Here is a 15,143-nt window from a genome sequence, read left to right as displayed (position 1 = left end):
TTTAATAAATCGATTGTTACCATAAACTTCTTTGATGCTTCCATATTGAACAATTAAGTCTATATTAAGGTAAAAAGATTTCAAAATGACTTCCACACCGGACCGGAAGACGAAAAGACGAAAATTAAGGTTTGTTAAATTTCGTCTTTTCGCCCCGAAGGTTTGTTAATTTTCGTCTTATCGGGGCGAAAAGACGAAAAGGCGAAAATTAGGTTTGTTAATTTTCGTCTATTCGGGGCGAAAAGACGAAAAGACGAAAATTAAGGTTTGTTTTTCGTCTTTTCGGGGCGAAAAAACGAAAAGACGAAAATTAAGGTTTGTTAAGGTTTTTGCTATCAGTTATGATAGCAAATGTGTTGTTTGTTTATAGTGCTACTTCACTGAATCACACTACCACAGACGACAGTTACGACACCGACCAGAACGCCCCACATTGTTAGATCAAAACAACACCACTCTGAACGAAAAAACACTAGGAAGAAAAAAATCTGTATAGTAAAGTCATTCGCGACGTAAAATTCAAACTTATTTCGCTCTCATTAAATCGCGCTAACATATCAAGATGATCAATTCTTTTCTATACAAATAATTAGATGATGATGTTAAGTACAATGAAGATATCCACATGGCGAAAGTATCATTTTTGGCAGTATATCTCTAACGCCTGATGCGTCTATTCCTGGATTAATATTATCTTATACTTGACAGGGTTATCCTGTGGTTGCTATGGAAAACATAATTAGTTTATCGGGGTAGGGAAAAGACAGCTCATACGCGCTAGACAGTGACGTCATCAATACATGCGGCGACCATTTTTACGTACAACGACGTTGATGTCGACTGAAGTTTTACCATTTCTCGATAAAGTATGGGAGAAAAAGAATCTAACATGGGCCAATCAGCCAAATTCTTTTACGAGGGTTGAGATTTCCCTGTCCACTTGACAGACCCATGTAAGATTGTATTAGTCTTCTCAACGGAGGTGAAACCTGAGCAATGCAGACGAAAAAGAAGTAAAGACTTAACTGAAGTATACTATCCCAAATTTAGTCGCCTTTAAAATCACATACACTGGAATACTTCTATTTACCTACCTGATTACATTGCAAGGTACAAGGTTTATGATCACACATGCATCTTTCCTAAAATGAAATTGAAATTTAAAATTTCATATAATGTCCAGTGTGTCAATATTATTTCATCTTGAATTGAACAACTGCCATTAAACTGTGATTATCCCTAATTATAACTAATTTTATTTCAGAAAAATAAGAAAAGGGATCAAACAACAGGTTAAGCCTATACAGGTTCTCTCACAAAATTACCCCCTAATCACCTGTTGTACACATGGGTCCCGCGATCTATGGTTATAGAGTCATATACATGTAGTTATATTACAACATATACTTGTTTTATTTAGTAACCGACTTACACATATATATATCGCTGATAATCTTTGACGACATAACTAGGAGACTCCGATTCGGTGATATTTCATTGACACGTCGACGTGCTGGAGACAGCGAGAAGCTCCGCCTTCTTACAATCGACTCATACATCACCAGTCCCTCAGATGAATGAGTGGCGTTATCATATACATGTATAGTTACAAAGTATATTACTCTGAACGACATGGGAACGACGTCTTTGGAGCAAAACAAATTTGCAAAATTGTGCAATAGGTGAATAGCATTTCGCATCATAAGCTGTTTGGTTTTCCAAAGGTAAGTATAATTCATGTCTGCTTTTGTGTTTTGCTTGCAAAAGTTAAAGAAAGAGCTGCATTATCAATCTAAATACGATTCACAGCTAGAAATGTTTTGGATGTAAAAATGACTAATTATAGAATTCAGAATTAATTGGATGGAAGTATGGCGTTAAAATACCATAAAACAAGTACCAAAAAATCATATAGATATTAATGGATCGTCATAAGGATACAACAATGTGAACATTATGTAATTCATACAATACAACTCGTGGACACTGAGTACTACCATTGTACCAGTGTGTGACCTTCCATTACTGCGGTCTGTTAGATACATCGATATACTATATTCTTGACAGGTTCATGACACAAATGAGCCTCAGGCGTATTTTTTTACATAGATGTATGGTTTATAAGCAAAGGCGTTTTGGTCGACACGTTGAGAAGCGCTTTAGGGCAATGATAAGATAAAGTATCTGTAGTGATATTACAATTAACAATAAAGTAAACAAAATCAGGGAAAACGGGAATCGTTTTATCTACTAATACAGTAAATCAATTATTTTCGCGTAGATTCGTAGTTCGCGTATACACGAAAATTAGTCGTCGCGAATTTTGTTATTAAAACATATGCTTAATAGAACCAAATCCGTTTAAAATTAGATTACTGTTAAAGGTCGTTAGACACGAAAACGCGACATTAGGTCACCGCGAAAGGTAGTTGGTTTACAGTAAGTGTTTAGACCATGCCTTGACAAAGAAACGCTATTAGCAAGATGTTTGTTTCATAACATAACTGTTTTGAAAAGGTTATTCGTGTTATTAAGGCCAAAACATAATTTAATCTGATGGAAAAGTTATTGTGAAAATTCAATAAAATGTTCTTTTGGGCAATTTCAGGAAGAATTATTTTCAAGACCGGGTTTTCATGTTTTAATGTTGTTTTTGTTGATGTCGTCGTTGTATTTGTTCTCCCAAGGTACATGTATTTTACCATGTCACTAGATAAAGAATATTTGTTTTAATATAGGTATTTCAAGTCAGATAAACGATATTGTATATGAACACCTTTGTTGTTAACATTCATATTTTAACAGTAATTTGCTATACAAAGAGCAGTCTCACGGATTTGCAACAAACTATAATTGTATGCTCCCATGTCATTTCAGAGTTACCTGATCGAACATGAGACCTACCATTAGGACGACAGTCGTCTGCGTACTTGTTGGAGCAGCCATTTGTATTTTGCTTACTTTCCATCGACCCACATTGCATAACTTCCCGGATATTGCTATATTGGCTCCAAACGCCGCTCCCATACGGCAGCCTCCCAAGGCCACTGCGCCCCCACTTAGTGTAAATAAATAAGCTGAACTTTTAAAATAAATGGGTCAATTTGAATACAACAAGTTTAAGATACTGTGAACCATCTGATTTTCGTGACGATTTTATTTCACTATTTCAGACTAACGACTTTAATTCGAATTATAATCGCTGTTAAATACGCTTAAATAAGTCTAATCGCATGTGAAACTAAGTTGGTTTGCAGTAAAGACATTTAACTCATTGAATTATGTGGAGATTTAGTTTCTTCATCTAAGTTTTATTATTTTGCTTTGAATTTATTTTAAATTATTTCATTAATTTCATCAACATCCTTAACTGGTCACTTTTTACATATGACGCCGTTAGTTTGGTTTTAGAATCCGCCAGTATTTAGTTTATATTAGGTACATGTCAATTCCATTTTCTCCATTGAAAGTCAGTACATATGTTTGCATTTTTCATCACATTTTCGTTCTAATAGGTCCCCATTCCTGCTCCCGAAATCCTAGACACGATGAACAGAGAGGAGTTATACAGATTACAGCATAGGTTTGTTACTATCATTATGTGTTACCATGGTTACACAACGCTATATGTTGTGTAACCATGGTAACACGGTAACGCTATAAGTATTTTCCACCAATATATGATAATAAGAGTTGATCATTGATTTTTATAATCATTCCTCATCTTGTTTGTCTCTTCACTTCCGACTTTCATTAATTTTCATACCCCATTGAAAAAGGCTTTTTGCTGTTGTCTCTCTACTAGCGGTGTATTAGAGGGTCGTTTGTAAAATGGAAGTCTGCATGTTGGGTCATCCGATGATGAAGTTAGGCCAAGTATTAGCTTTAACCAGCTGCTAGCAAGTTATACCTGGATGATAAAGTGTCGTGTTTATTTTAGAGTCTTTACTATTTCGTTTCATCTTTATTTTAACGTCTTCACTTTTTCGTTTCATCTTTATTTTAATGTCTTAACTTTTTCGTGTCATCTTTATTTCAGCGTCTACACTATTTCGTTTCATCTTTATTTTTACCTCTACACTATTTCGTGTCATATATACATTTTTACAATTATTCGCGAACCATTTGAATTCGCGGTCGTGCTCTATCCTAAAATTACGAGAACGACAAATTATTTCTCGCGAAGATAGAGTGCTTTACAATACATAGGTATGACTAGTTTGATAACTCGAGCCGTACGTTCATCACAGGTCATGATATCGATGCATATCAATTTACTGTTTAATTGCATTAAATGACAAAGAAGTATGTGTGTTTTCATAACAGTTATTTATTGTTCCAGATACATGGAGAACCTACAGATATATTGTCCTAGAAAAAGGATGTACGGTGGTGTAGGTAAAGGATGGTATGCTTGTGAATTACAAAGGAACGACGACCCACCACACTGTGATGCTTATGCTATCGTGTACGTCAGCTGATTTTTTTGCATTTCATGGAGAAAATTTCGCCAGTTTCCCTGTTATACTTCTTCACAGTAGCATATTTTCACGCATTGATATTTATAACAGCAATACGGTATATAGGCTGTCATTCGTGTCCATTGTATCCGCGAGAGTTTAAGTTTGAGGAAATCAAATTGACCGCAAACATATCGAAATGTATTCTCCCGTATTAATCTACAGTATATATATGCTTACAATGTCGCTATCTGTTATGTGGTGTAAGAGTTAAAGTAGTGAAGTTTGAGTTGCTTCATGCTTTAAAATTCTTCAAATCTTGTTGTAGGAAGGAAGAAACTCCAGAAAGCAAGTCATTTTTCTACGAATTAAAAACCGATTACGGCTGTGAAAAACATGTGTTTCTGAAGTAAGTATTAACCATATAGCTAGTTATTTTGTGGATGAAATATTCGTGACCACATCAATGACCAGTGAAATGTTTGTTACCACACCAATGTCCAGTGAAATGTTTGTAACCACACCAATGTCCAGTGAAATGTTTGTAACCACACCAATGTCCAGTGAAATGTTTGTAACCACACCAATGTCCAGTGAAATATTCGTGGCCAAATCAATGTCCAGCTTAATCGCGAAAATAACAGTATAGTATCTTGGAAAGGCCGACTTTCTTTTTCATTGTAAAATATAAGCATGACCACACTGTTTTGTAAAGTCATGTTTGCTCAACTATAGAAACAGATAGACATACTCGTTACCGTTTTGTAAGAACATAGTCTTTTCAATTTTGTTTTAATGTACTACATGTATTAACGCTCAGAGTCATGTAAAGGCCCCACATGTGATTCGCGATCCAGCAGTGGATGGTTTGTGGTAATATGTCTGTATATTGTAACTACTCGGACACAGTGTTTTAATGGTGTTAATGTAAATTTAAAATTCTGTACCACAATGATAAAGGCAGTGCATGACCATTAAATACATTATGTAGTCATGTACTTTTTCAAGTTAAATTGATAATAAAGTGACATCTGTTGTTACAGAGGATTCGAATCGGACGCAATACTGGCTCCACTGAACTATGCTGTAAATACTACAACAAAACACAACTCGAACAGGGTAAGACATCAATTTTCTGTGAACACTGCTTGTGGTACAATCGTGAAATGATATGATTGCTTTAAAACATTTAAAAGGTTAAATATGAATTTTGATGTAAAATATATTTGATATTTTATGACTCAAACTTATTTTACACTTTTTCTATTAATTCTAATAATTATATATAGTTCTATTCCTTGGGTATAGATAATGTAAACCAACTATCTTCGCGTTCGAGTAATGTTCCCGTATTTTTACGGGTGAAAGTAAATCGTGAAATTGAATCACAGCAAAATAGTTTAAAAACACAAGGAGTCTAAATCTCAAAAGTAAATCGTCGTAAATAAATAATTCATTAACAAAAAAAAAAAAACAAACAAACAAAAACACAAACAAACAAACCGACAAAAAATGTGTTATTGAATGGTCGTTAATAAATCGTTCGTGAGAAAAACGCGAAATTTAATAGCCATGAATAAATCATTCGTCAGAAAAACGCGAAATTGAATCGCCGTGAATAAATCGTTCGTCAAAAAACGCGAAATTAATTCGCCGTGTTAAAAATCGTTCATCAAAAAACGCAAAATTAATTCGCCGTGAATAAATCTTTTCTCTAAAAACGCAAAATAAAATCGCCGTGAATAAATCGTTCGTCAGAAAATGCAAAATGGAATTGCCTTGAATAAATCGTTCGTCGGAAAAACGCGAAATTGAATCGCCGTGAATAAATCGTTCGTCAGAAAATGCGAAATTGAATCGCAGTGAACAGATCGTTCGTCAGGAAAACGCGAAATTGAATCGCCGTGAATAAATCGTTCGTCAGAAAAAGCGAAATTGAATCGCGGTGAATAAATCATTCGTCAGAAAAGCGGAATTATGTCACAGCGAAAATAAGTTAGTTTACAGTATTACCCATCATCCTTGTTTTAAGTTTTATATTCTTACTTCAGTCTATAGTAGTGAAACGTTTTAAAGTTTAAAAGCAAATTATCACTTTAAATCACATTAAATGACAATAAATCGATATCATTTCTCATCATTTCTAATAAAGCAATTCAATACTTCAATTTTCAACTGTGAACACATGATTTCTATTAAAGAAAATGTCCACACAACTGCAATAAAAATGTAACAACAGGAAATATATTTCATGGTCATTGCCACCGACGGTGATGAAGAGAGGTTGGTGAAGTGGATGATGAAGAGGAACATTTTGAAGCATGTCCAACAATTGTTTGTCACCTTTCACGGGATAGACGCTCGCAGTAACGAGGACGAGTTAACACAACATCTCAGCATCCTAAAGGCGTTATACGATCATGGATTCCGAACATTCCACTATAACCTCAATCCTAAGAGGTATTATCACTTTGACCAGCGAATGTGGACTGTACAAGGTCGATATACACTGTACATGGTGAGTTACACTTATCATATGGAAATTATATTGAAAGTTTATTGATTGTTATAAAGTAAGTACTTGTTAATAAAAAAAACTGTAAAGTTATAATTATGACTTTGCATGGTAAGATACCAACATCATCTTTATATTGAAATATTAATAAAAGTAATTGTTTGTTTATTTAAAATAATGTATAGTTACAATTATTACTTCGCATTGTAAGTTACCCTTGTCATCTTTGCAATAGTAGGTTAATATTGAAATGCTTAAGAAGGTGTCTATTGTTTAAAAATTTACATTAATAATTGATGTTGTAATGAGTGATGACCGAAGTAAAATAAGTCTGGATATAGTTCTCCGTTATAAATCAATATAACAATGAGCATTTACTAATGGAAAATAAACAAAGGTCTCGTTAGCAGCTGGTTATAATGATTTGTTATCAAACTTAGAATAAGCGAACAATGTAACTTTTTATATCGCGGGTCGTCTTGGGTTTCCCGGCGTCCTCCTATTTACAACATGGTACTTGACTTAAACAACGCCATAAACAACGACTTAAACATTCATTGCTCCACAAGGAAACCTACATTTGTTTGTTGATTACCTTCATCTTAGCCCATTCATGTTCTGACATTTAAATTGTTTTATTAAGCTTTTTCCCTTTCTTGTATAGTTGAACTCTTGCCATTTTTATAGTGCTATATCACTGAAGCATGCTGCCAAAGACACCAAGCAACACACCCCACTCGGTCACATGAACCTGGGTGTTAATAGGACAGTAATTAATCAATCAAACAAATAAACAAATTTTCCCTTTCGGACACTTAGTGACCCTTAAGGCAATCTTAACATTAAAAAGAAAAACTAAACAATGAGAAACCAGTGTATTTATGGTTGCTGTTTAATTAAGAGGTAATTTGCATCGAGATAATTTCTAAAAGAAATGAAATATTGTAGATTTGAATCAGATTATAAAATGTTACATTGCACTACACCATACAGCTGCTTTTACAGTCTCTAGTGTATCAAAGAGAAAAATGTTGACTCGAATTTTGTCTTAAGTTTGTTTCGAGATATGGGAGCCTGGGCAAGTAATTAATTTACTGCGATTATTTGTATTACTTAAATTGTAGAGTTGTTTCATTGAACAGAATTATCTACGCTTGAGAAATGTAATGGTGTGTTTCAGTATAACGTTGTTGTTGCTATGAAATTGATGACTTTACAAATAAAACAAATCCAAGAGAGAAAAGATAAAATGGAGATTCAACAACGGGCACTAATGGTTTTCGTTACAGATGCGGGACCTGCCGACGTTTCCACCCATTGTTCTCCAGCCTGTAGAAGATCTAAAGCAAATGTCTCTGTCACAGTTAGGGGAGCTATATCACTCGTAAGTAACGCCGAATCACGTCCGAACACGACTTCTATCATTCATAAATTTAGTCTAAATCGTAACTTTAATCCTCTGTAATTTATTCATAACAAATATTACATATGCGCAAGTATACTATCAGGTGTAGAACGGTATATCCCTCCTAATGAATATTCATGGTTTTAAACAGATTGAGTGTATTCATTGTATTAGTCTACATGTCATTAACACGGATCCTGATCCCTAATGTAAATGACATTGCCCTTTATCTAGACTTACTGACGGTATATAGAATATTAGATTGATTTAATTCATTAAAAGTTTGGTTACTATATGTCTCATTCTTGAGGAGAGTTTTTGTTTAGAATTCAGATGGATAGCTGTTATCAAATTTTATTTACCACTCTGCTTTTGATAAAAAATCAATCATTATCTAAATTTTGAATGACAATAAAAAGGCTTTCAAGCAGGTCTTTAACTTTTAACCTTTGTTGAAAAAAGTTTATCCATAATGTTCTCATCCACTATACTCCATGGGTTATCATCACTGTCATTATATCACTTGTTATCGCACACAGCCTTCAGTTTTTCCTTGACAACGTCCAGGTGTAGATATTGCGGTAGTGTCGAGCATACAATGTAGTATACATAACCTTGTATTATCGATAGGTACATGCACACGTCGCAGGAATTCTGTAGGAATGTGGTACGAGTCGGTCAGGCAGGCGACGGAGGCTGGAACATGTGTAACACCACAGAGTATAGACCAGTGAAACCTTGTCTAGTCTACTCCTTCGGGTAGGTAATCTACATTATAATGTTTAGTCTACTCCTTCGGCTAGGTAAACTACAATATAATGTCTAGTCTACTCCTTCGGGTAGGTAATCTACATTATAATTTTTAGTCTACTCCTTCGGGTAGGTAATCTAAATTATAATGTTTAGTCTACTCCTTCGGGTAGGTAATCTACATTATAATGTCTAGTCTACTCCTTCGGGTAGGTAATCTTCATTATAATGTTAAGTCTACTCCTTCGGGTAGGTAATCTACATTATAATGTTTAGTCTACTCCTTCGGCTAGGTAAACTACAATATAATGTTTAGTCTACTCCTTTGGCTAGGTAATCTACAATATAATGTTTAGTATACTCCTTCGGGTAGGTAATCTACATTATAATGTCTAGTCTACTCCTTCGGGTAGGTAATCTACATTATAATGTTTAGTATACTCCTTCGGGTAGGTAATCTACATATTAATGCTAAGTAACCCTGTCGGGTGAACTCCTTCGGGTAGGTAATCTACATTGTAATGCCTAGTCTACTCCTTCGGGTAGTTAATTAACATTATAAAGTCTATTACCCTGCCTAGTATTCTAAACATAAATCTCAAGCTACATAATGTATCAAATTATTGAAAAATCTTAGTTTGAGCAAAAATATAAAAGTTTCTAATGCTGAAATAGAACAAAGCCTTAACCAGGTCACTGTGACCTACTTTTGGAATTTTTCATCGAGTTTCTGAAATGAACTTCACAAACCCAATATTTACAAACAAAAACTGCAAAAAAATATTTTCTCTATTCTAATATTTAATTAATTAGAAATTAAAAATGAAAATGTGAGTTCACCCTGTGACTTTTGACCTCTAAAATAACCATGAACCCAGCAAAAATCGGATATTCTGATTAACATACACTATACAGATGACCCTAAGGTATCTTCATGCAAAATAGTTTGCTTATCACTGAGTGATAATCCTCCTTTAACATTTTATCACAATCTGTCAGGTAATATGTGAGGAGTTCGCCGCACAAAGTTGTCTCTACCGCTCGGGCTAATTGGGGCTTTTAATTAGTAATAACTCCATTAATAGGGGATATTGCAGAACCCTATATAGTTTATTCAACTTTCCTTTATGTCAGGGTTTTGTGTACCAATCTCTAAAATAGTTTAGGAGGAGATCGACGGAAAAAGTTGTGTCTACAGACAGACGGGCGAACACACGGACTGACGGACAACCCGATTCCAGTATACCCCTTAACTTCGTTGAGGGGTACAATAACATCCCCTAAAAATATGGCTTCCTATTAGTAATATTTCTTCGGATAGATAGACCACAAGATTGAAACTGTTTTACACTTCTCGCGTGAGTAGTCCACAAAGTCTCTATCAGAGTTGCTTCTCTTTGTTTCGAGTGAGTCTATACACTTCTGATCTCTATCAGAGTTGCTTCTCTTTGTTTCGAGTGAGTCTATACACTTCTGATCTCTATCAGAGTTGCTTCTCTTTGTTTCGAGTGAGTCTATACACTTCTGACCTCTATCAGAGTTGCTTCTCTTTGTTTCGAGTGAGTCTAAACACTTCTGATCTCTATCAGAGTTGCTTCTCTTTGTTTCGAGTGAGTCTATACACTTCTGATCTCTATCAGAGTTGCTTCTCTTTGTTTCGAGTGAATCTATACACTTCTGATCTCTATCAGAGTTTCTTCTCTTTGTTTCGAGTGAGTCTATACACTTCTGGTTCTTACTTCCCTACAACAAAGTAGGCTACAACGTTTGTGAATTGTTTTAAAGTAGTATTGATATGGAAAATATCATGAACACTATGTTTTTTATAAAATCAATGCAAAGTGGGTTTTTATCTGCTATTTTGTGTTAATGGTGCTATTAGTAATAATCTATGCGATATCAGAAAACAAAAGAAGCTAATACCACAATCAAAATACAACAATACAGTCGGACAGGCATTTCCTTTATTTATTTTAGAATTAACAATGACTGGGGATTTGACGACGCCATTTCTTCTGAGTATGGCTGCGAGGTTCACGCCTTTGATCCTAGGTGAGTTGTACAATGTACCTATGTCACTAAGGCCATCTAAAATGATACAGTATCATGATACTTAAGAATCATTTACTTTATTTATAAATGGAATCATGATACTAGTAAGATATGTTTAGAAACAAGAAAAAAAACATAACTGGAAGAATAACAAAATCCATAGAAATGAATCCATTTTATAATAAATTGTATTAATTTACATAGTCTAGTAATGGCTAATTAATAAATGTTTAATAGTAACTAATGATTGATTATATGGTATATAAAGCAAATCAATAATACTGAGATGGAAATACGTGTATAGTGAAACCTGTATAATCCAATACCATCGGGAGCGACTATGTTTGATCAGATTAGACAGAATATCAGAATATTAGGTATTGTTGTTGAATATTGTCATTCACAGTATCAGAGTTGACAGGATGTCGGAAAAGTCTGTTGTCGAATTAGATAAGTTTCACTGTATTTATATTTAAGTACACATTATGGACACATTATGGAATGATAACAAAATGCAATTATCTCATGCCGAACGTTGCAAAATTCAATAAGTAAAATAAAAAGTGTAAAAATATATTTTGTAATATATCGTTATATATGTTCAGTATGTTTAATTTGTGTGTAAAACAATAAATGTTTGCGTATTTTTTATATTTATATGTAACAATAAAATTTATGTTCAATATTTTCTTTGTGTGAGTGAAAAATGTATTTGTGTGTGAATTTCACACACAAATATAAAATAAAATCACACACAAATATATATTTTTACACACAAACCATTTTTTTCACACACAAATATAAGAAGATTGCACACAAATATTTTTACACACAAATGTATTTTTCACACACACAAATAAAAAATATTGAACTCATATAACGGTGTACTACAAATATTTTTTTTGCACAAATGTTTTTACTTGTATTTTGCAACATTCGGCACGCCATATTATCCATTCTATATCATTTTATTATGTGAATACATTTTTCCAGTATGGGAGTCAATGATCACAAGAGATCGGAGAAGATCTATTTTCATAATTTAGCATTGTCGGATAAAAATGGAATTATAAATGGACACTGGAAGAGTAAAACCCTGCAATCAATCATACACTCGCTAGGGCATGACGAGGTGAGATGGTGTTAAGTACTTGAAATTTCATTTTAATGTTAAAGACCATTTTGAAATTGAAATTTTATTTGGATTTTGTATGAGTGAATGGCATGTTTGATACTTACGATTGCATATAAAGGTAATATTCATTGTAGAGTTTTTAACCATTTGGAACCATCTTTTACTTTGATCTATGTTTTTATGCCTGGATACTATAGCATATATAAATCAAACATGAATTAAGCTGACGTCAACTAAATAATATCTTTGAGTGTGTTAACAATTTTGTTGATTTGAGTAAAGTAAAAGTTTATGTTTTTCAATTCGTAAGTAGACCCGAGAATTGTTATTACAATGTCATTGTTTTCGGCAAATAACAAACAAATGGTCGATGGGAGGTAACTCCTTAATGCTTAGTAAGAACAATCACACAAAGCACAGTCACAATACTAATTATAACATTTTGTTGTTGTTGATGATGATGATGATGATGGTGATGATTATTATGATGATGATTAATGCGCTGCAAGAATGATGAGTATATCTGTTGTTATTGAGGAGGAAGTAAATGATGATGATGAATGGTTTTAATTGACAAAAATACGATTTACGAATTTCTTCTGAGCCCGTTGTTGTTGTTGTTGTTGTTGATGATGATGATGATGATGATATGATGATGATGATGATGATGATGATGAGGCTCAACAGTGTAGTTTAAATGGCCATGCAGTAATAGGGAGGATGAACAATAAAATATGTTTGACTTTTAAATATGCTGCGATTGGGAAGATAAAATAATTACAAAAAATAATTGTAACATTAGGCAAATATTGAAATACATCAGGAATTTTATTCTTTTAAACAAAGACGTTATACGTTTAGCCATGTACAATATGATGAAAACTTATTTAAAGGTTGTACTTCAAACGGAAATATGTTACCTATTGTGTGTTTATATCAAACAAAGAATTATCAGAAGTATAGGATTATTGTTAACAGAGTGGTAAATGATTTAAATGATAATGAAGATGACGTTGGATTTACTGATTTACACTAAAACTACATTATATCTAATGCCATCTAAAGCTTAGCATGATGAAGGGCATTTCGTTATTCCCTTCTGATAGGTACATATATTTCTTGATAGTTTATGTACATGTACGTACGGTCATTTACATATCGTTTCTTCTTATGCAATTATTTGTCCTTGTTATATCATGAAATATATTTTGTATCCTAAACAAATTGGTAGGAGTTACCCAATTTCCCATTTGGGTCTGTAGTATATAATGTATCATCTACCAAACGGTACACCGAAAGTAGAATATTCTTATTCGTCATATCTACACGTGAAAGAGTATTTTTCTATCATACTTCGACATTTTCTTAAAATTGGAATTACAACTGATATCTATCCGTTTTGAAATAAGTTTTAAGAAACCTGCGACTGCAAGTAAATTCTCCATAAAGGAACATGGTGTGATATCCTAAACGCAAATCCTAGCTGTTGTTTGCATCTTTTGTAATAAAACTAGCCTAGTTTCTGAAACAAATGTTAAATTTTTACTGTGAACATAATAATTGTGTTGACACCGAGATGACGCGCGGCTGTATTGTATGGATACCTGTAGTCATGTAATATAGCTTCAAACATGATAGCTTCAAACATGTATTGCATAAGACCATCCAGTATAAAAATCGCAGGTAAGAGAGAAAATGTTTTATTTACACAACCAATAGAAATGCGAGCAAACGAGAAAGCATTTGGTCAAGATCAATAAACTACCTGTATTATATAAGATATCGAACGGTGAAAAAATATTACTGGGTGTACTTTGTTTGTTTAATAGTTTTGAGACGGCTAATTTGCCACCGGTAACTAATACTAGTACATGTACAATGATGTACCTCATTATCAAGATTAAGTTATTGACCATGTTTCCATACACGGCTCGATTTTTTTTACACTGCAAATGCAAATATGTTACAAGGATAGGCTTTAGAGATTATGGCGGTGTTGATTTACATATAATTACATGTGTTTCACTATTATAGGCAGATTTTTAACCTAAATTTGAATTAAGTGTTCGTTCCGTTAGTGTTTACCGAAGTTTTAAATAGATCGTCTCCTTACACAGTCTGGGATTTTACCGTAACCAATAGATCTAGACGTAATCACTGTCTACAACTATCATTTAAATATCATCAAACAATTTTCATGTATTGACAGTTGACTTGCATTTGCGTTTTTCTTTGAAAGTGTTACTTCAGAAGTTTTAAAATGGCGGGGTATCTCAATTGTAATTAAAACGCCAACGCCAAGAGAAAAATGTTCTTTTTTATGATATATGAAGAATATGGATATTCCAACGTAGGGATCACAAAATGAGTAAACTCCTTGCCTACATCATATACGCCGATTATAGAAAATCCACATAATTTATTAAAGAGTCTTATATTCTGACTTATTTTGTCGTGAATAGATAGCGAATGTGACACTTATAATGACCATGTTATTTTTTTTTCTATTTTCAGAGAATTATAGATATTGTCAAGATGGACATCGAAGGCAGCGAATGGCCGGCTATGGAAAGTTTTATACCTTCAGGAACCCTGAAAAATATCAGACAGTTATATTTTGAATTTCATACCGGTATAACACCTTCCGAAAATTACAGAACAAGAATGATAAATTTCAGAAAACTCTACGACAATGGGTTCCGTTTGTTTTGGGGACATCCGAACCCAGTGCAGGTGAACTTGGGTAGATATGTGGAAACTGGACGCCAGGTATCAGCGTGTTATGAGGAATATTATATAAATGTGAAATTAAAACGATTGATGTAG

General features: G+C 33.6%; 1 protein-coding gene across 1 annotated transcript; it reads left to right on the top strand.

The window, feature by feature from the left end:
• The first annotated feature begins 1,574 nt into the window (after positions 1-1,574).
• On the top strand, positions 1,575-15,143 carry LOC138327772 (uncharacterized). Its single transcript, XM_069274138.1, has 12 exons — positions 1,575-1,724; positions 2,878-3,064; positions 3,516-3,583; positions 4,343-4,468; positions 4,789-4,869; positions 5,504-5,579; positions 6,700-6,978; positions 8,265-8,359; positions 9,011-9,139; positions 11,108-11,182; positions 12,176-12,314; positions 14,832-15,143. Exons 2-12 carry the CDS (start codon positions 2,894-2,896, stop codon positions 15,141-15,143), a joined length of 1,551 nt encoding a protein of 516 aa, XP_069130239.1. The 5' UTR covers positions 1,575-1,724; positions 2,878-2,893.

Source organism: Argopecten irradians, chromosome 7, assembly GCF_041381155.1.
Source record: "Argopecten irradians isolate NY chromosome 7, Ai_NY, whole genome shotgun sequence".
Lineage (NCBI taxonomy): Eukaryota > Metazoa > Mollusca > Bivalvia > Pectinida > Pectinidae > Argopecten > Argopecten irradians.
This window is presented reverse-complemented; position numbering and strand designations above follow the sequence as displayed.

What these genes read in the sequence shown, in the direction of transcription:
- LOC138327772 (XM_069274138.1), top strand. Translation starts at nt 2,894, where the DNA reads ATGAGACCTACCATTAGGACGACAGTCGTCTGCGTACTTGTTGGAGCA. An exon ending in TTATACAGATTACAGCATAG is followed by an intron (nt 3,584 to 4,342) that starts GTTTGTTACTAT and finishes TTATTGTTCCAG; the next exon opens with ATACATGGAGAACCTACAGA. An exon ending in ACTCGCTAGGGCATGACGAG is followed by an intron (nt 12,315 to 14,831) that starts GTGAGATGGTGT and finishes TTCTATTTTCAG; the next exon opens with AGAATTATAGATATTGTCAA.